This window comes from Oncorhynchus clarkii, chromosome 5 (assembly GCF_045791955.1).
Source record: "Oncorhynchus clarkii lewisi isolate Uvic-CL-2024 chromosome 5, UVic_Ocla_1.0, whole genome shotgun sequence".
Lineage (NCBI taxonomy): Eukaryota > Metazoa > Chordata > Actinopteri > Salmoniformes > Salmonidae > Oncorhynchus > Oncorhynchus clarkii.
In genome coordinates, this window is record NC_092151.1 from 58,980,067 (window position 1) to 59,001,628 (window position 21,562).

Below are 21,562 nucleotides of genomic sequence, written 5' to 3' on the forward strand. Positions count from 1 at the left end.
AACAAGCAAGGAGGTGGGCAAAGCCAAGCATGAGCTAGCGAGATCGTATTGGCTCGTGGTAGCATATATTTTCATATTTCCGGTAGGGAACGCCTACTATTTAGTGCGCGTGTGCACAAACTCAGTCAGCCTTGCATTCATTCTAAGCAACGCGACTTTGGCAAAGCGTGAAGTTTATAAAACTTTACTGTGTTCGTAACATATTCTAGTTTTGGGAACATATATTTTTTGATCCGATGTTTCATCAATGATAGCATTTGCAGAATGTCTGCCCAGTTTCACCTAATTCCATCATCTCCCACTACTAGACCTCCTCTCACTACCACATTTGGCGGTGAAAAAACATTGGACGGATGCTTCAGTTTTATAGCCCCTGTGACGTCTATGTGGTTAAATATCCAAGCGTGCGCGCGAATGGTACCTGACGGACACGTGACAGATAGCGGATCCCGTCTGGTGGTCCGGTTACAGTAGATGCCAAGATGGCTGCAAGCAATTATTATGGGTTCACTCATGGTGCCGGTCCGCAGTACAGGTAATTACATAGCTTCTGGCTATGGGTAGCATGCACTCATCCCGAGTCGTCGCCCGGTCTTGTTGCGACGAGTATGCCTCCAAACGCCTCATTGCCGGTGCGATATTGCTAGCTCGAGGCCTTGGGAGTGCAATGGATATGCTAGCCAGATTAGTTAGTTAGCTAGCTAACGTTACTGTTAGGCATCAAAGCAGGTTCCATTCTTGCCTGGCTAGGGAGAGCTTCGCACTAAGAATATAATGAAACCTCAAACTCTCAATCGTTTAGCAAAGATGATTAACTAGCTACTGTACCTAGCTTGATATTTGTGTAGTAAAATGGCTAGCTAGTTAGCTTTTTTCCTAGCGGTAGGGACATACGAATTAGTTAAATTGAGGTCCAGAGGTGTAGTCATTAGTCCAAACAGTTGCGTTTTGCAACGAAAACTAAAGTTTATATTATTGGACAAATTCAGATAGTCCCCCCCCGTTTCGTTCCGTTTAAGAAACGTTTTGCAACAAAATCGGCGTAATGAATATGCCCCTGGTCAGCTTCAAACTAGCAGTCATTTTGGGCGAATATGCTAAATTTTTAGGCCGTTCAGTTGCAGATAGAGATCCTATGAATAGAGCCCACATGATTCCTTGTTATAAATGTAGAGGGTTGTTTTGTTCTAACACATTTATATAACTAGAGGACTCCTGATCTCTCCAGGAGTGAGAAGTATAATTGTTTTTCATTTGTTGTCTAGTGCTGTCTTTTTGCTAGCTAGGGCCATCTACTTTAAGTGCTGCCCTTCTTCCCAGTAGCCACTTGGTGTGTGAACTGCTGACTGCTCATAACTTGCAGATTGTTGACACATCGACCTTGATTAAGGGGCAGGGCAATTTGTGATTGTTGTGGTCCGAAACAAAAATGGCTCCACTGAGTTATTTGAGGAAGGAAAGAGCGGAAGGCTCCACACCTCTCTCACTTGAGTATCTCACCTAGTTATTTTCAGATGTCATTTTAGCAACTGTGTGTGTTCTATCCCAGTCTGCTCCTCTACATGTAGGCTTTACAGACGCTCCCCAACCGTTGGCTGCAACCCTTCTAATTTAGTGTACCCTGCTCAGCCTATGCTGCCCTTCAGTCCCTAGACTTTTTGGCCCTGACAGAAACATGAGTCACCCCAGAGAACACTGGTACTCCAGCTGCTCTACATCTGACTACATTTTCTCGTACTCCGAGAGCATCTTGTTGCCGCGGTGGTGGCACAGGGCTGCTAATTTTTCCTAAGTACCGATTTTCTATTTTCTCCTCCCTCACTCACCTGTCCATCTCCTCATTTGAATTTCATACTGTCACTTGTCCACTCAAGCTTAACATTGTCATCTATTGCCCAACAGGTGCCCTTAGAGAGTTCCTTAATGAGCTTGACACCTTGATAAGCTAATTTCTAGATGGCTCACCACTCTTCCTAATGGGTGACTTCAACCTCCCGACGTCTGCCTTCAATGCATTTCTTTCCCCTCATTGCCGCTTTTGACCTCACCCTTTCCCAATCCCCTCCCACGCACAGGGCAGGCAATACACTTGACCTCATCTTTTCTAGGAGGCTGCTCACATGCTAATCTCACTTTAAACCCCATCCAGGTCTCTGATCACTTTGTTTCCTTTTCTGTCTCCCTTTCTTCCAACCATAGCCACGCAGCCCCTACCGAGATGGTCATACGCCATCGCAATCTTCGCTTTCTCTCTCCCACTACTCACCTCTTCTATCCTATCATCTCTCCCTTCTGCTAAATCCTTCTCCCTCCTGATTCTGCCTCTTCGACCCTACTATCCTCCCTTTCTACATCCTATGACTCGCACTGTCCCCTTTCCTCCCGGCCGGCTTGGCCCGCCCCTTTTGTTCTGTAGCTGAGCAACTCATTGTGAGCTCACAGAACAGGACTGCGGGCAGCAGAGTGAAAATGAAGGAAACTAAACTTCCAGAGGACCTATCATCCTTTCACCCCCTCCTCTCTACCTTCCCTTCCTCTCTATCTGCTGCTAAAGCCACTTTCTACCATTATACATTTCAAGCTTCTTGCTCTAACCCTAGGCAACTCTTTTCCACCAGTCTCTGACCAACTCTGTCGCTATATCTCTCAGAATGATCTTCTTGGCCTTAACCAGTGAGGCTTCAAGACGGGTCACTCAACCAAGACTTCTCTGTGTCAAGGAGGCTTTCCGCACTGCCAAAGCTGACTCTCTCTCCCCTGTTAGCATATAAACGCACAAGACATGGAAGAATGTGTTGAATTGCATGAAATTAGCTTTAAAACGGCCCTTAAAATCTCTGCCTCAATGTGTAGAATTGTGGGAAATTTGCTTTAAAACTACAATCTTCTCTCTGCCAACAAGAGGGGTGTGAACAGTTTGGGTTCGAATGGGTTGTGAGGTGGAGGTTTGTTACTACGCTGAGAAATTACATTATCCATCCAGACCTTTGCCACCTAGGAAATTTGTGACCGGACCTTCTCAAATAGTACTTCAGTACCCCTGTCCTAGATCTATCCACTGCCACACCGTGAACCATCAGATCATCCTCTCTACCCTCTCAGGGCTCTGCACACTCTTGGATTGCATCTTACCTGGCAGGCCGCTCCTACCTGGTGACGTGGAGAGGATCTGTGTCTGCACCATGTACTCTCAGTACTGGTGTTCCCCAGGGCTCGGTTCTAGGCCCTCTCTTCTTGCTATACACCAAGTTACTCAGCTCTGTCATGTCATCACATGGTCTCTCCTATCATTTCTATCTCTCCTATCATTTCTATAATCCAGGCACTTGTCCTCTACCGTCTGGACTACTGTAACTCTCTGTTGGCTGGGCTCCCTGCTTGTGCCACCAACTTATCCAGAATGCTGCAGCCTCTCTTGAACTAGCACTCACACTTGACTAATGTCCCTCGTAGCCATGACTTTTCTGAATAATGTACATACTATAACTGTGATATGTGGTTGTCCCACCTAGCTACAGTATCTTAAGATGAATGCACTAACTGTAAGTCGCTCTGATAAGAGCGTCTGCTAAATGATTAAAATGTAAACATTCCAAAATTCGTCCTGCTTAACTAGCATCCGGTTAAGCTTTTTTGGGGAGGAGCTGCCCCTTGAAAAATGACAAGTTTGTTAGCTAGCTTCTTCCTAACTTTACTTGCTAAATAAATAATTGTTGCCTAATGTCAGTGTCTGTGTACTGTCATTATCCAGAGAGAGTCATGTCAAGTGAACCTGGCAGCCGTGACAATTAATAATATTTGTTTTGGCTATAATGTTCCATATGGCTCAGTTGGTAGAGCATGCCGCTTGCAATGTCATGGTTGTGGGCTCGATTCCCACAAGGACCAGTAATTAGAAAAATATTTAATGAAATGAATGCACTCACAACTGTAAGTCGCTCTGGATAAGTACGTCTGCTAAATGACTAAGATGTCAAATGTATTATCAGCCAACCAGATCAGTAACCCTTGCATTCCAGAAGGGTGGATGCTTTGCTGCTTCAAACTCAAAAACTGCAACCTAGAAATATGTTGCCAACCTATTTTACAGTCAGAATACTTTGTTTTTAACCATCACCACCATACATTAACACTATTCCCAGATGTTTACATGGCAGCCTAGAGCTACTAGTTGCCAGCTCATTCTGCATCTGCTGTAGGCCTATTATTGATTCGAGTGACAGCTTTCAGTCTCAGTTGATGCCTCTGAACTAGTGGTGCAGCAGTGGCTGATGATGTTGATTACAGTAATAATGTATAATTATTTTTGTGCATAAATCGGGATCATTACATATGCTACCTGACGGTCGACGTCATTGCACTCTACTTTTATAGAAACATTGCTTTCTTTGGTCAAGTTCCTTTGAATTGTCTGCCTTGTGTGTAGTTGTGTACCAGTACACTACAGTGTGAGGAACAGCCTAAACATTTTCGCAGCTTTAATTTGAGAGCTTATTCTCCCCATAATCCATTACATTTATGTCCTTTTCCCACATGAAACAAAGCTGGGTTATTCCAGACAAAATGCTGACACATGATTTTAGAGCACCTGTGTTGGGAATGCTGTCTGTTAGCCTTATCATTAGCATGGATTGTGATGCTGTTGCTTTGTTTGCAAGGTCATCCTTTTGGCATTGCATATTCTGCAGGAAATTGATTTCATGTAGAGCGTCGTAGTCTGCGCAGTATTTTCTGTATTGTAGGTGATGAGTTCTTTCAGGACTCATCCTTGAGTAATTGTTTAACTTAAACTGGTGTTTCAGTAAATAGGGGGCTCAACAAATCAGGGCAGCGTGTGCTGTAGGTAAATGCATCAAGCATGATCCTATTTAATAGATGGCCTGTCTCTAGACAGCCACAGTTGATGCTGTTTGTAAATGTTATCTTTTGGTTGAAGATGCTAGCTTCAAACTTCTACAAGTTTTTAAATCCACATTATGAAATGTTCATGTTCGGTAGGCAACAGTGCTTGACGAGAAAAATAATGTTGACTACAGGAAATAGCCTAGTTGTACAGTACTCAGACAACACACTTACCATGTAGGGATGGGCTTGACAGAGCATTTTCTGTTTACAATGTGCCTCATTCTTCACTCCAACTTCTCCATCTTGTCTCTGTCACCACAGCGTTCAGCCTCCACCGGCCTTTGCCCACCCCACCACAGCCAGCTACAGTGTTCAGCCGGCTCCTGCCGTGGCCCATGCAGTGACTGCCTCCTATGCCCCTGCCCCTGCACAAGCAGCCAGGCCCGTGGCCTCTGCCCCCTACCTGGCGGCCTACCAGACCCACCCTGCCCCCCCAGATTATGGCTATCGGCAGCCGGACCCTACGCCCCAACCTACCACCACCCCACAGGCGTACCAGCTACCGGTATACACCGAAACGGTCAGTTCCATTTCCTTTCTTTAGCATCCCGTTGCGTGCTGTCGTCGTGTTTTATCTATTAGCTATTGTATATAAATGCAAGTACCTGGGGAGAGTTTTAGAATGTTCAAGTCACAATCTGTTTTGCATACACTTTTTTTTTGCTATGCATGTTTTACTCTGTAAAACAACCTTTCAGGATAACTACAGTTACGGACGCCCACCTGCAGTCACTAGTTATGAGACTAAGCAGTACTACCAGACAAGTATAGCTCCAGCCCAGCGGACACCAACAGAAGCTTACTACCAGACAGGTGAGTCATTGCCAACCTTATTCCCATGCGTAATCCCACACAGACAATCATAACACTGCAATGCAAGAGCCACCGATTCATTTGAAAGGTTCTCTCTGAATGAGAGAGAATACATCGTTTTATACACTATTCATGAGAACATACTATTGTGCAAAAGAACTTGGCTGCTGGTATACTGCAAAAGTCTGTGTATTGAATGTCGTGTAACTGGAGCCAAGCCTGTTTAACAACACTGTTGATGATTTATTTTTCTTCCCTGTAGGTGTGAAGAGTGGCTACAGTCCAGTCAGCACAGTGTACAGCCAGCCTCCTCCACCACAGAGGCAGGTCACAGCTTTAAAGCCTCTGGCCCCCGCTAGCTCAGTGTCCACCAGCTATAACATCTACCCAGTGTCCACCAGTGTTCAGCAGCCTCCAACTCCCATCTCGTCTTACACCCCTTGCTCCTCCTTCAACTCCACAGCTGCCACCTCCTACTCGGGTAAGATAGAGAGCTTCTTCCCACACTCCCAGAGCTCCACATTTAGCGCCAGGATCAACCCTTGTGAAATTCAAGCAGGCACAGCTTGCATATTTGTCACAGCATGTGTTTTTACTGTGTGACCCCCCCCCCCTTCTGCCCCGTCTCAACTCTCCATCTCTCACCTTAGGCATCAGCTACTCTACTTATGACTCGAGTGGCTACACTTCCACCCCCTCCTACTACCAACCTGCACAGTTGCCTGCTCCCCAGCCGCCACCCCAGCAGCCCCAGCCGTCCATGCAGCTGCCTCACAAGCAGCTCACCAGCTCTTCCTGGAGCAACGCGGGCAGCAACATGGTGACTGCTCCCACAGTCAACGCCTACAAGAAGCCCATGTTCCACCAGAACAGGCTGCAGAAGCCCAAAGGGCCACCCAAGCAGCCCCAGCTGCACTACTGTGACATCTGCAAGATCAGCTGTGCTGGCCCGCAGGTAGTGGTGAACTGTCTGGGTGATACGTTATGAGAGGGACAGGTCATTTGTTGGCAACGGACGTAACGACTACAGAGTCAACTGAATTTACAGTATTTTAACATCAATCAAATGTATTTATAAATCCCTTTTTACATCAGCCGATGTCACAAAGTGCTATACAGAAACCCAGGCTAAAACCCAAAACAGCAAGCAATGTAGAAGCACGGTGGGTAGGAAAAACTCCCTAGAAAGGCTGTACCTAGGAAAAAACCTGAAAGGGAACCAGGGTCTGAGGGGTGGCCAGTCATCTTCTGGCTGTGCCGGGTGGAGATTATAACAGAACATTGGGGCGGCAGGGTAGCCTAGTGGTTAGAGCGTTGGACTAGTAACCGGAAGGTTGCAAGTTCAAACCCCCGAGCTGACAAGGTACAAATCTGTCGTTCTGCCCCTGAACAGGCAGTTAACCCACTGTTCCTAGGTCGTCATTGACAATAAGAGTTTGTTCTTAACTGACTTGCCTAGTTAAATAAAGGTAAAATAAAAACATAACCAAGATGTTCAAACGTTCATAGATGACCAGCAGGGTCAAATAATATTAATCACAGTGGTAGTAGAGGGTGCAACAGGTCAGCACCTCAGGAGTACATGTCAGTTCAGAGTTGGAGACAGCAGGTGCGGTAGAGAGAGAGTCAAACAGCAGGTCCAGGACAAGGTAGCACATCTGGTGAACAGGTCAGGGTTCCATAGCCGCAGGCAGAACATGTAATGTGCCTAAGATGAGACATACTGTAGAAACCCAGGGTTGACATTCAATGTTTTTTGCAGGTTTGTTTTTCTAGGTATGTTGAATTAACTGTTGAATGGTTTTCTCTGCAGACGTACCGGGAACACCTCGAGGGCCAGAAGCACAAGAAGAAGGAGGCTGCTCTGAAATCTGGCAGCGCGGTGGGGAGCAACGGGCCCCGGGGGATTCAGACCCAGCTGCGCTGTGAACTATGTGACGTTGCCTGCACTGGCGTAGACGCGTACGCTGCCCATATCCGAGGGGCCAAGCACCAGAAGGTAGCACAGCTGCACTGACAGGAAGATAAACATCAGGCAGCTAGCTAGCTAATTGAAGCCCTGTTTAGCTAGCTAATTGAAGCCCTGTTTAGCTAGTTAATTTGTCTAGATCAGCTCTGTGATAGTTGTAAATGTTGGTGTTTCGTTAGTGTACCACTTTTAATCAGGTATTTATGTGATATCCCAGCTCACAATGGTTTGTGTTATTTATCTCCCTTAACCCTGTATAGGTGGTGAAGCTCCACACCAAACTAGGCAAACCTATACCCTCAACTGAACCCATTTTGGTGAACAATGCTCCGATTATCTCAACGTCGACCGCTGGGAAGACGTCCCCTATTGTCGTCACGTCAACTGCCCCTGTAGCGCCACCCAAACCGGTGGTCGTAAACGCCGTCAAGGCCCCAGCACCTGTGAAGAAGCAAATCACACCCAAAATAACCCTTCTTGGTAAATCTTCCCAAGAAATCTGTGTTTAGTAGTTGTGATTATGATATCTGTGCTGACAGATTAAACCAATGATGGATAATTGAAGCAGTAATTTTGGACTCAAACTACACTAAGTTGCACCATACTAATATTTGGCCTTCCTCTTGACAGCCAACAAGCTGGCCACCCCTCCTTCAGCCAAGGTGGATGAGGACAAGCAGTTAGCAACCGCTTCTAAGAGCGAGACCACGAGTGACGATGAGGACGGGGAAGGAGTGGGGGGGCAGGGGGACGTCCAGCCTGTGGGACATGACTATGTGGAGGAGGTAGGAGTTGTTTTTCTTGATTCACTAATCATTTGTAAAATATGCAAAGGATATGGTATGTTCTAATGCAAGTTTCCATTTTGATGATGGGAAGGTGCGTAATGATGATGGGAAGGTGATTCGCTTCCACTGTAAACTCTGTGAATGCAGTTTCAATGACCCCAACGCTAAAGACATGCACCTAAAGGGACGCAGGCACCGGCTGCAGTACAAGGTCAGAAAGTGCATCATATAGCGAAACATTTGTGCAAGGTGTTTCTAGAGCTAACCGCTACGTACTACAATGTACTTATTGTACTGGCAAAATGAATTGACTGTAACGTAAGCATTGAACTCTTTGACCTGTTGTACAAGTGTATGTCAAGTCACAGCAAAACTATCACCACTAGATGGCAGACTTTTAGGCAGGATGTAGAAATTGCTTGCAATGTCCTGTAGCCCCCTTGTCATTTGGCCATCAGTTGAACTATGTAATTTACATCAAATTATAATTGATTTGCATGATGGCTATATGCATACTTCTCAGTTTGAGAGCCTACGACTCACTAGGTGTGTGTGTGTGACAATGTGTGAATGTACAGTACCAGTCAAAAGTTTGGGCACCTACTCATTCAAGGTTTTTTTCTTTATTTTTTACATTGTAGAATAATACTGAAGACATCAACTATGAAATAACGCATATGGAATCATGTAGTAACCAAAAAAGGGCTAAACAAATGTTTTATATTTGAGATTCTTCAAATAGCCACCCTTTGGCTTGATGACAGCTTTGCACACATGGCATTCTCTCAACCAGCTTCACATAGAATGCTTTTCCAACAGTCTTAAAGGAGTTCCCACATATGCTGAGCACATGTTGGCTGCTTTTCCTTTACTCTGCTGTCTGACTCATCCCAAACCATCTCAATTGGGTTGAGGTCGGGGGATTGTGTAGGCCAGGTCATCTGATGCAGCACTCCATCATTCTCCTTCTTGGTCAAATAGTCCTAACCCAGTTTGGTGGCCTGTTGAAAAACAAATGATAGTCCCACTCAGCGCAAACCAGATGGGATGGCGTATCGCTGCAGAATGCTGTGGTAGCCATGCTGGTTAAGTGTGCCTTGAATTATAAGTAAATCACAGACAGTATCACCAGCAAAGTACCCCCACACCATAACATCACCACCTCCATGCTTTAAGGTGGGAAACACACATGTGGAGATCATCCGTTCACCCACACCATGTCTCACTAAGACACGGTGGATGGAACCAGAAATCTCCAATTTGGACTTTTGACCAAAGTACAGATTTCCACCGGTCTGATGTCCATTACTTGTGTTTTTTGGCCCAAGCAAGTCTTCTTCTTATTGGTGTCCTTTAGTGGTTTCTTTGCAGCAATTCGACCATGAAGGCCTGATTTACGTAGTCTCTGAACAGTTGATGTTGAGATGTCTGTTACTTGAAGCATTTATTTGGGCTGCAATTTCTGAGGCTGGTAACTCTAATGAACTTGTCCTCTGCAGCAGAGGTAACTGTGGGTCTTCCATTCCTGTGGCGGTCCTCATGAGAGACAGTTTCATCATAGCGCTTGGTTTTTGCGATTGTACTTGAAGAAACTTCCAAAATTCTTGACATTTTCCATATTGACTGACCTTCATGTCTTAAAGTAATAATGGGCTGTCATTTCTCTTTGCTTATTTGAGCTGTTCTTGCCATAATAAGGACTTGGTCTTTTACCAAATAGGGCTATCTTCTGTATACCCCCCTACCTTGTCACAACTCAACTTATTGGCTCAAGTGCATTAAGAAGAAGAAATTTCACAAATTAACTTTTTAAGAAGGCTCACATGTTAATTGAAATGCATTCTAGGTGACTACCTCATGAAGCTGTTTGAGAGAATTCCAAGAGTGTGCAAAGCTGTCATCAAGGCAAGGGTGGCTACTTTGAAGAATCTCAAATGTAAAAATATTTTGATTTGTTTAACACTTTTTAGATTGTTTAACACTACATGATTCCATATGTGTTATTTCATTGTTTTTGTCTTCACTATAATTCTATAATTTAGAAAATTGTCAAAATAAAGAGAAACCCTGTAATGAGTAGGTGTGTACACATTTGACTGCTACTGTATGAATGACAGCTCTTGACATTGTTACTATCCCTTCATTCCCCTCTTGTAGAAGAAGGTGAACCCAGAGCTGCCGGTGGAGATCAAGCCCAGTAACCGGGCCAGGAAACTGCAGGAGGGCAAACTTAGGAAACAGAAACAGAAGGCTGTGCTGAAGAGACAGAGGGATGATGAGCAGCGCTGGCACTTGGAGATGAGGTCAGAGCCAGACAGCAGCTGGCACACAGAGATGAGGTGAGAGCCAGACCGCAGCTGGCACACAGGGATGATGTCAGAGCCAGACAGCAGCTGGCACACAGAGATGAGGTCAGAGCCCTTGCTTAGGCATAGATCCAGGATCAAGCTTACTCGCCCCAAAAATCCTTGTCATCCATTTGGGGTTGAACAGATGGGCTTAATTGCCAAAATCTCGCACTTTTTCTACTTACCCAAAGTCAGATGGATACCATTTGTATCTCTCTGCGTGCAGTTTGAAGGGATTTGCTAACTAGTGTTATTGAAATTGCTAACTAGCATGTACAGCTGTACCTGTAGACTTCCAGTCATTGCACATACTTATAGCTATACTTATAGACTTAGTCATTAGACTTAGTCATTGCGCTAATGCTCGTTAGCAATGGCTTGCGAAACTACCTTTAACTGCCTTTTAAACTGCACGCAGAGATAAAATAAAAAACCCTATCGATGAGTTCAACTGAAAAAGGGCTTAATTGCCAAAATCTCTTAAGGTCTGAGCAGTGCTTAGGGGCAACTTCTCCCTATAGTTATTTTTTCTTGGAGATGATTTCAGAAGAAGGCAGAGCAGGGGAACCCTGCTGCTGAGTCCACTACCCATATAGTTCTGAAACCCAACATCTTAAGTGCTGAAAACTCTTGAATCCCCCTGCATAATCTGGCCAAATACCTTTCAACAGTCTCAAATATGTCTTATAACTCCTGATCAACAGATAACTCAGCAGAAAAATCTACCCAGTCTGAATATTTTAATAATCCTGTGCTGTATTTGTCTCCTCTGCCAGGCGCTATGAGGAGGACATGTACTGGAGGAGGATGGAGGAGGATCAGCTATACTGGGGGGAGCAGAGACGCAGGATGCCCCCCCCTCCACTCATGAGCCGGCCTGGCATGCCAGTGCCACCCCTACTGGTGAGAATCAATGATTCAATCAATGTTCGGTCTATGTGAACTTGATCACTTGAGGGAAAACTGGTGCAACCAGGATTGATGTATTTAGCTTTTCAGTTTGTTTCCAGACGTGTTTCGTTGTAGAGAGAAACTGGTTCTATTCAGCTCTTCTCTTCTCCCCTTAGCAGCCCGTGCGTCGGCCGGACTCCCCAGACGACCGCCACATCATGGCCAAACACTCCACCGTCTACCCTGTGGAGGAGGAGCTGCAGGCGGTGCAGAGGATTGTGTCCCACTCTGAGCGAGCCCTCAAACTGGTGTCTGACTCCCTGCTGGAGAAAGAGCCCCCCGCTGTTGCTCCTAAGACTGATACAGAGGCTGATGCTGGCGAGAAAGGGTAAGAGCTGTATGGGTCTGTACTAGTGCACACCTTTCTATTGGAATGTTCTGTAATGCTGTTCCCTCCTGGTGTGGGCCATCGGCGTGTAGTAGGGTTGGGGGGGAGCTTTCAGGATTGCATCGTCTATCGACGATGTTTGACAGCCATCGTGATGTCACACAAACATTTTTTTATATATTTGAGTTTGTCTGCTCCTCCGGAGTCTGTGAGCACACTGCAGGACAACATGCCAAATGGCCTATTTCCTATTTGCCATAGCCTAATACATTTTGATACATATGTGGTAGTTAGACTATTCACAAAATGCAAGAGAACAATGTAGATTGTAGAGAGAGCACCAAATCTGCGCAAAAATGTCAGGTAAGGTCTGTCCACCCCCCTCCGTCAGATGATCATGGGCCTTTTGCAGTGGGCACTCCGTTATCTGGCTTATTGTTTTTAAAATCTTGATTTCTCTCTTTCTCCCCATTTTCCCATTCAATTAAAATGTGAGTTGTTGGCATAAGCATACTAGCCTACTATTTCAATATCAACCATCAAATGAATCTATAGGTCTAACAGCGTTCCATCAATTTTTTTTGTGAATATCCTACATAAAAACATAATAGTAATAATGAGAGGGAGAACAAACCATTGCAAGTTGAACCAATCAAATAGGAAGTTTATACAAACCTGGTACTTTTCAGCTTTACTTGACTAGTGTGGGCAAAATCAACTTCGCCGTCGGAAAATCCCTCCTTGCAAACCAAAAAGCCAATAATATAGGCCTACACACAGGCTGTCAGTAAAAGTAGAAGTGAAAGGTACTTTGAGAAGTTTAAACGTATTAACGAATATGTATAATATTGTTGAAGTCTTTGTTACTGTCCTTGAATTGTGTAATGGGCAATTGGGCATAAGCTCCCACAGCAGCACTTTCAATAAGCTGGAACAAAAGTGTTTCAAATAGCTTACAGATTGTTGTTGACTTATATAAATGCACAATCAGATCAAATAAATGATTTAGCCTATAACATTCTTTATAAAACTTGAATGAACATTGGCTTATGCTAATAACGAATAGGCCTATTAGTATATGCCTTTTGCCTACTGAACTATACAAATCCTAAATATAAGCCTAAGTTACAAAATAAAGTAGACAAAAAATTTAAATAAAAATAACTGAAATTAGTACAAAAAAAACAAGTCTTTCAAGGTTTGACAGAATATTTTAGCTTATCCTATTTCAGCTTTGAATATAGGCATTTCAAATTAAATGAAGTGCAACGAGGAACCATTAGGTCTAGTTGTTTTGACCACATCTACGGCCTACCTAAAGGTTTCTGGCAAGGAACACCAGCATGTTCACCTTCTCTGTCCAAGAGGAGCAAACTCCGTAGGAAGATGGATGTGTAAATGTTGACAGAGGTTTGTAGTCTCTCCATACTTGCATATTCTGCAAGTGACTTTGGTCAGGTCTGCTGGCTCACCTTTTATCATTCGGCCTGAAACCAAAGGACCGCCAAACAGGCGAAGACGTGCTTTTCATTCCCACCAAATAAGCCATAGTTTTTTTCTGATTTAGCGTAAGGCAGACTAAACTATAGTGAAATGCCATCACATACTTTCTTTTTTTTTTTTACAGTCAAACTGTTGGAAAGTAGCTTAATGGAAGAATGTTGCAAATGCGCTTACCCAGATCAAGATGAAATAACCAATTAGCCTACACTTGATATGGCTATAATATTCGTTTTTAAAAGGTAGGCTAATATGAATCATAGACCTACCAATTTGAAAATCATGCAGCCTAGACTAGATAAAAAAAGAAGTAGGTCTAACACTGCTTAGGCCTAGCAATGTGTCTTTTATATTGCTTTCTTCCCGCCAATTGACTCCTCTTTGAGCAACGCGTAGACGATACAAATGTATATCAACGATGTTTGGACAGGACAATGTATCATTCCAGACATCGCTCAACCTTAGCATGTAGCCTGATGTGTATTTTATTTATTTATATATATATATATTTTTTTTTTGAATTTTACCCCTTTTTCTCCCCATTTTCGTGGTATCCAATTGTTGTAGTAGCTACTATCTTGTCTCATTGCTACAACCCTCGTACGGGCTCGGGAGAGACGAAGGCTGAATGTCATGCGTCCTCCGATACACAACCCAACCAGCCGTACTGCTTCTTAACACAGCGCGCCTCCAACCCGGAAGCCAGCCGCACCAATGTGTCGGAGGCTACACCGTGCACCTGGCAACCTTGGCTAGCGCGCACTGCGCCCGGCCCGCCACAGGAGTCGCTGGTGCGCGATGAGACAAGGAGATCCCTACCGACCAATCCCTCCCTAACCCGGACGACGCTAGGCCAATTGTGCGTCGCCCCACGGACCTCCCGGTCGCGGCCGGTTACGACAGAGCCTGGGCGCGAACCCAGGGACTCTGATGGCACAGCTGGCGCTGCAGTACAGCGCCCTTAACCACTGCGCCACCCGGGAGGCCCCGCCTGATGTGTATTTTTGTTTACCCATCCCTGCTTGACCTCTGATCCCTGGTGTGTAGACCTGACACTCAGGCGGCCCGTATGCTGAAGGGGGTGATGAGGGTTGGCATTCTGGCCAAGGGCCTGCTGCTCCATGGGGACAGGAACGTGGAGCTCATCCTGCTGGCTGCCAAGAAGCCCACCCTCTCTCTACTGAAAGACATCGCTGAGCAGTTGCCCAAAGAACTGACGGTAAGATAATTCTCATCTTCCCTTAAGTGGAATCATATCTTTCGGGATCCACTGTGTATGAGATGGTGTGGTTTTTCTACATGCTGTTGGATTATACACCAGAAAATAACACGTCAACCGTTATAAGGAACAGTTGGGGACTTTTCCCGATCATCTTTGATGCTATATTTGGTCAAAAGAGGAAGTCTGATTTTCATAATCAAATGACAAACCACAGCTCTTGACTTCATGTCATGAAGTTGTCATCAGGGCTGCACCAACACTAGAAAATGAATTTACTGTAAGGTAACACTGTATCATTAATGATTCAAGGAGAGCGGTTTCCCCTCTGTCTGTATTGCAGAGCTCAGTTCCTAAACCTGCAATCCTCTGAACAGTGAAACGTGTATTTGCATCTGTGGTGCCTGAGACGCCAAGATTAGTGCAGATGGGACACAATACCAGTCTGTGCCTTACCAGTGGTCACAACATTTAGCCTACAGATGGGCATCAAGACTATTCAAGAAGAAACAGTCAAGGAAAGGACCTATACCAAAAAGACTTGTTCAAATGGTATTTGTTTTCTTTCAAATGCTTTAGCCTGATTTACGTTATGAGCTTGTCTGGCACAATGGAATCGTCAACAAAAATGATTGCTGGATTTTCACATCTGGCACTCCAGCAGGTTCAGTTAAATGTCCAAAGCATTTGAAAGAAACCAAATACTATTTGAACCCAGGTCTTATAACAAATTTAATTTGTATATTAGACTGTGGTGTGTCACATTTCCTTCCTCTGGTATAATAGTGTTTTTCATCAGAAGTGCTTTTGACTGATCTTTAGTACCACTGCCTGGTTATGAGTCATGACACCTGTACCCTACAGAGACTGGGGCTTTATTTAAACATGTACTTCCCTAAGGTTACATGAAGCCCCCCCCCCCCAAAAAAAACTGTTAATAGAATTACTGTCTCGTAAGCATTTGTCCACTTCCACAAGATGATTATAAATGGGCATTTCTTTAAAGTTAAATGCAGCTATTGAGAAATTATTTGAATATCTAGGGCCAAATACATAGTTAAGATTAACCCAGTGCCCCATCAAACGAACCCACCCCGCCCCCAGTTCAAAAAGATACCCCCCTCTGTAGTGAGTAATCCAAAGTGTCCTTTTAACCGGCAGACATTTTCTGAAGATCAGTATGAGGTACAGGCTCACCCTGAGGAAGCCAACATCGTGATTTTTTCGAGCAAGGAGCCAAAAATGCAGGTCACCATCTCTCTAACTTCGCCGCTGATGAGGGAGGACCCTGCCCCTGAGAAGGAGGAAAAGGCAGGAGACAAAGCGGCTGAGAAAGGTTAGAGAAGCCAAGCTTTCAGTCCAATAAATGCACTGTGTCTTCCAAAGCTCAAACTCAAACTCAAAACAAAAAAAAAAACAAAAAAATGGGACTTTTAACCAAGCCCATAGACTTTCATCCAAATGTGGTAGATATCGTAGAATCACACTTTTGTTTCTCCCCTCCCGGCCCTCGAAGGTATGAAGTGAATTGACTCGCCCATTCATTTGTCTCTTGTTTTAATTTATCCATTATTTCCAGTACCAGTAGTCCCTCTGTTTTCCACTTTACTTTGTCCGATATGGAAATCTAAAGCAGGGCTCTCCGACCTTTCTATGCCATTTGTGTGTGTGTGTGTCTATGGACACATGCCCAGGGGAAACCAAGAAAAACAATGGAAGTGATGAACTATACAAAGATAATGCCCAGGGATGAGTGTGCTTCCATTAACATGACATGCAGGAATAATTGTATCACTTTTGATATCAATTTAAATGTCATTTTGTTACTATTAATCTCCATCTAGGCTAATGTCAATTTTCATCATCTTATCAATAGTTAGTCAATAGTTGCTAATGGGGTTTTAAGAGGTGCCATGAAACCTCTCTCATCCCTGTTAACTGAAACGGCATCATCAAAGTATTGATTGACAAGGTGTTGGAGTGTCATTCTATCCCCACACAATGGTCTCTATTGAAGTTGGGACGAGATTGTTGAATTGATTAGTCTGCTATACAGTTAAACCCCTGTCGCATTGCGGCCTACTCGTAGAACCATTGTGAGATGCAAAACACTCCCTCACCTATGTGAGCTGATCTCCCCTTTTTTCTATCACTGTAAATACCCGTACTTGGAAAAGGTTTCAAAATTGATATTTCCCATTGCTTAAGTTGTTGTTTGGGTTTGTTGATCAGTTTGTCCGCCTGTATCAGCAGACCTTGGCAAAACATACAGTATGTACATGCATTCCCCCCTGTAACAGAGGCGCTAACATCTACGACTCTTGCCACATGGAACATGGAAAGCCCCATTGTGCTACTGCAGCTTATCTTGTGAAATTACATCTCTAAATGACTAAGGAGTTACCATTTGACATTCCATATGACTATTCACTTCAATATGTCTATTGATAAATAGCATGATATGGCAATGGATGCATTAACACGTCCCACATCAAAATTCCTTGAGTTCCCAAATCGAATGCATTATTGGCACATTTTCTTACCATGGAAGGGATTAGTGGTAAAGTAGTTGAATTACCCTGTTTGTCATATTTTGTTACTCAACACATCCAATGCAATCACTTAATATTTCCTCCCGACTTTCATTGTCTCTCTTATTACCCATAACTCATGAGAAACTGGGTGAAACAGTACTGTAGGTGGGTCTGATGGACAGAGTCATACGAGTGAGAGCAGTAATCAATGAGCCAGTGTGTTCCTCTCCTACTGTAGGGGTGCCTGAGAAAGACCCTCCTGATGTTCTGAACCAAAGGAAGTGCCTGGAATACCTAGCTGCTCTGAGACATGCCAAGTGGTTCCAGGTAAAGAGAATATGTACAATGGCAAACCTGTTCACTCCTAAGTATCCCGAGTCCCAGATCGTGACTAAGACAGCAATGGAGTTGTCAAGACCGCACAAACAGATCTGGGACTTACGCCTAAGTACTGAGTCCCAGAATCTTCATAAACACGGTCCATAAACAGGGCCTAGGTAAAACAGTGCACTGTAACAGGTGTGTGTGTGTGTGGTACCTACAGGCTCGTGCCAACGGTCTTCAGTCCTGTGTGATCATCATTCGACTGTTACGTGATCTGTGCCAGCGAGTGCCAACCTGGGGCAAGATGCCAGCCTGGGTGAGGATGTTCTGTCTCTGTTCAGCTTCTTTTTTTTTTTACGAAGCTAATTGACGTTAGTTCTTAATTGTGTCTTACGTGGTATGTGTGAACTCCCTGTGTTCAGGCTATGGAGCTGCTGGTAGAAAAGGCCATCAGCAGTGCCACAGGGCCCCTCAGCCCAGGGGAAGCTATGCGTAGGGTCCTGGAGTGTATCGCCACGGGCATCCTACTGCCAGGTGAGGGAGTTTGACAGTATTAATTGTTAGTATTAGTTAGCCAGGGTGCGCTCACTCCACATTTACTGCAGTTGTTTTGACCTGGACCCTCTTTGTTCTCTAGTGCGTCCTACAGGTCATTCAGGGGAAACTTGCATTTTGAACTGTACAGTGTGCTTTGTCAGCGGTATACATAGCTAGCAGTGTTACTTTACAATCTTGAAGCAGAAGTTGTTCAGAGCGGTGGTATGTAAGCAGTGAGTGGAACAATATAAATAATGTAGCAGTAGTCTATATATAGCAGTTTGAGTGATTTGTGTTCCTTCTCTCAGACGGTCCTGGGCTGCTGGACCCCTGTGAGAAAGCCCAAACCGATGCTCTGGGGAGCATGACCAAGCAAGCCCGGGAAGACATTACTGCCAGCGCGCAGGTACTGTCACTACCACACTCACCATGTGATTGGGCATAATCAACAGTAACTTTTGGAAGTCTACCACCTTAGACTGGGAAACGGGGCGGCATACAGAAGACGTTGAATACAGATTTCTGTAAAGAAGTCATGGATAAACTATATGGGTACAGATCCACCTAACTTAACCCCTTAGTTATAAGTGCTAGCTCTGGTTACACTCCACCTATTGATATGTGTGAGAACGGAATGTGTTTGAAGTCCACTGATCCACTTCTCCTCGCATTTCTCTGGTTTCAGCATGCTCTGCGACTGCTGGCGTTCCGTCAGATCCACAAGGTTCTGGGGATGGACTCCCTGCCGGCGTCCAAGGCCAGCGCTCGGAACCGCAAGCGCAGACGGGATGGGAGCGAGACGGGAGAAGGAGAGGGGGAGGGAAAGAAAGACAAGAAGGAGGATGCAGAAGAGGTGGATGCTTGATCTCTCCCAGAGCAGTGTTAGCCTGGGCGCCCGCCTGGTTCTGCTTCTGTTGGCATAAGAATGATAGGGGAGTAATGCAGAAACGGACTGGCACCCAGGCTAGAGCAGGTTAGTAGTCTATACTGGCAGAATGTCACATCCTTTACGTTTATTTTTATTCTCAAAATCTATATGAATATAACTGACTTAGTTGTAACATTTCTGCCTCCCCTAGAGGGAGGAGAGAACGGGAGGGGAAAGGTAAAGATGATTTACTATAATTCTCTCCCATGCATTCTGTACTGTAACATACTGTAGATGTACTTCAAATCGTGCTGAAAATTGACTTTAACGTCACTGACTGACTGAGATTAAGGAGCTAATGACTGATAGCCTAATCCCAGATCTGCATGTGCTTCAGTCCAAGTCCTCTTCGTGTATTTATGGCATGAAAACGATTGTCAGAGGAGTCAACGATCGTCAGGAGTTTGCTAAAGCACAAACTGATCTGGAACCAGGCTAAATGATTGAATCATTCCATTTCCAGAATATTTGCCCACTCAGCTACTGAAGCCCTCCCATTTTCAGTACCTGTACGAACCACTGTTACTTACCATTGTCTTCTATGTACTGTAAGTACTTTTACATGGATACCTACATTGTAACAAAGCTCTTTTAGCTTTTTCCCCTGCTTTTCTTATTGAAGACTAGCTTTAATCCTATACTGCACAGGCTAGTTCAAGTGTTTTATTATATACCGAAGACTGCAGGAGTTCCTCATCTAGGTGCATGAATTGAGATGAGTTCTGTAGATGAGGGTGGGTTTTGCTGATGGGCCCGGGGGAAGCCCTGTTATTCAGGAGGTTTTAAATACAAAGACATGGGTCAATTAAAGTATGTTTTAAGAATGTACATTTCATTGTGCCTACATCGCAGGCAATGACACATTTCAAATTCTAAAGCTGTAATGTAAAGAAAAACACTTTGAAAACATTGCTCTTTGAAAAGCACTCCGTATAGTCTATAAAGGCCTACACATTTGTCAGGACACGTGAAAGAAAAAAAAATCTGCTATATACAAGTTGTTTTTGCCACAAAACACTTAAGGGAATCACTGGGTAATAGAAAATGTTTTGTCTAAGAGGAGTTGACTGATAGCTCATACAGTATGTTGCACAGTCTAAGTCTAGCATGCTGAGGGAATGAAGCACTTATAAAATGACTGATATTATATGCAGCCATATATTTATCGTGTAAACTTGCCTATTAACAATCTGTCTTTTGTGTTACTGGGGGAAAATGTCTTGAGCGAGAACTAAAGTATGGATATCTACTGAAATAATCCAGGGATAATAGTCTTTAGACTTTCTTCCTTGTGCCTGCATTGTTTTGTGTCTAGGAAATGTCATATCTGTGGACTGAAGGTTCTAAAGGGGGAAACATTTTTAAACGAAACTGGATCATGCAACATTTTGAAGATCTTATTCACATCCTGTATCTTTGTGCATTAAGGTTTTGTAAGAAGCAGATTGTGCTTTTCATTGATTTTATTTACAAAGAGCATCTGCGCAGCACCGTTTTAACTTTTGTTATCTTTGGAGGATGTTGCAATTGAATTTGTATTGTTGAACGGAGAGTTAACGTTGCGCTAATATTTTAATTTCTTTGTAGTGGCGCCTTATACCAAGGATGAATATTAAAGACTTAACCCATGGTCTAATTTTCTGATTATGTGAATTTTTTTTGATGTTGACAGAACTTGCATTCCACACCTTGTAAAATGTTTTTCCATTCATATGCCACTGAAAAAATGGTCAGGGCTTCCACAAAGTAGCAATTGTATCCTATCACACCCCTCTGGTATATTGACTATAAAGGGTGCAGCAATCAGATGGGCTAAAGTGGGTAATGATTTGCCTGGAAAACTGAAGTTGAATTCCGTATGGCAGAAATGAGTGTTTGAATCAGGAAAGTTCTCTCAACCTCTGAGCCAGAATGTTGAATACATTTATTTTAACATACTTTACCAGTTGTTCATGCGGTTGGACTTTTTGGCGGTAGGAATGTGAGACCAATATATCCACACGTATAATTACATCAACTTTTCAAAGTGCTGATAGTGTGTTCAGATTTCTTTTAAGCATGTGCACAAAATAAAAATACATGCATACTTGCTGAACTCGTGCACATGTTTCAGGTGATGGGAATCTGAATGCACTACCAGCGCTTTGAAAAGTTGTCTCACATTTCTACTGCCAAAAGGACCAACCACACTAACAACCGCTAAAGTACGTTAAAATATAATTTGATTAAACATTCTGGCTTGTAGAGCCAGGGGAAACTTTCCTGATTCAAATGTTGGAATTCAATGTCGGGTTTCCAGGCAAGGTGGTGAATAATCATTGAAGCGTTGCCTAGTGTTCGAAGATGCGTATTTGCTTAACCTCTCTGGGATTTGTGGGACAACAGCCAGTGAAATTGCAGGGCGCCAAATTCAAACAG

The 21,562-nt window shown here is 44.0% G+C and overlaps 1 protein-coding gene across 3 annotated transcripts; it reads left to right on the forward strand.

The window, feature by feature from the left end:
- The first annotated feature begins 419 nt into the window (after nucleotides 1-419).
- Nucleotides 420-20,780, forward strand: LOC139409103 (zinc finger RNA-binding protein-like). Of its 3 annotated transcripts, none has more exons than XM_071153801.1 (19): nucleotides 420-535; nucleotides 5,167-5,425; nucleotides 5,604-5,718; nucleotides 5,981-6,199; nucleotides 6,369-6,673; nucleotides 7,532-7,717; nucleotides 7,948-8,167; nucleotides 8,318-8,472; nucleotides 8,567-8,686; nucleotides 10,633-10,814; nucleotides 11,600-11,726; nucleotides 11,891-12,102; nucleotides 14,650-14,821; nucleotides 15,983-16,157; nucleotides 17,594-17,682; nucleotides 17,900-17,995; nucleotides 18,102-18,213; nucleotides 18,525-18,622; nucleotides 18,902-20,780. In XM_071153801.1, the coding sequence occupies exons 1-19, from the start codon at nucleotides 483-485 to the stop codon at nucleotides 19,079-19,081; spliced, it is 3,075 nt and encodes a 1,024-aa protein (XP_071009902.1). In that variant the 5' UTR covers nucleotides 420-482; the 3' UTR covers nucleotides 19,082-20,780. The 3 variants fall into 3 exon arrangements, with proteins under 3 accessions (XP_071009902.1, XP_071009904.1, XP_071009903.1); XM_071153803.1 differs by having other exon boundaries at nucleotides 428-535; nucleotides 10,633-10,778; XM_071153802.1 differs by having other exon boundaries at nucleotides 437-535; nucleotides 11,894-12,102.
- The last annotated feature ends 782 nt before the right edge of the window (nucleotides 20,781-21,562 follow it).

Bases quoted from the DNA above. Each gene is read 5' to 3' on its own strand.
- LOC139409103 (XM_071153801.1), top strand. From the start codon at position 483: ATGGCTGCAAGCAATTATTATGGGTTCACTCATGGTGCCGGTCCGCAG. The intron at 8,473-8,566 runs GTAGGAGTTGTT...GATGATGGGAAG, and splicing joins GACATGACTATGTGGAGGAG to GTGCGTAATGATGATGGGAA. The intron at 12,103-14,649 runs GTAAGAGCTGTA...CCTGGTGTGTAG, and splicing joins GCTGATGCTGGCGAGAAAGG to ACCTGACACTCAGGCGGCCC.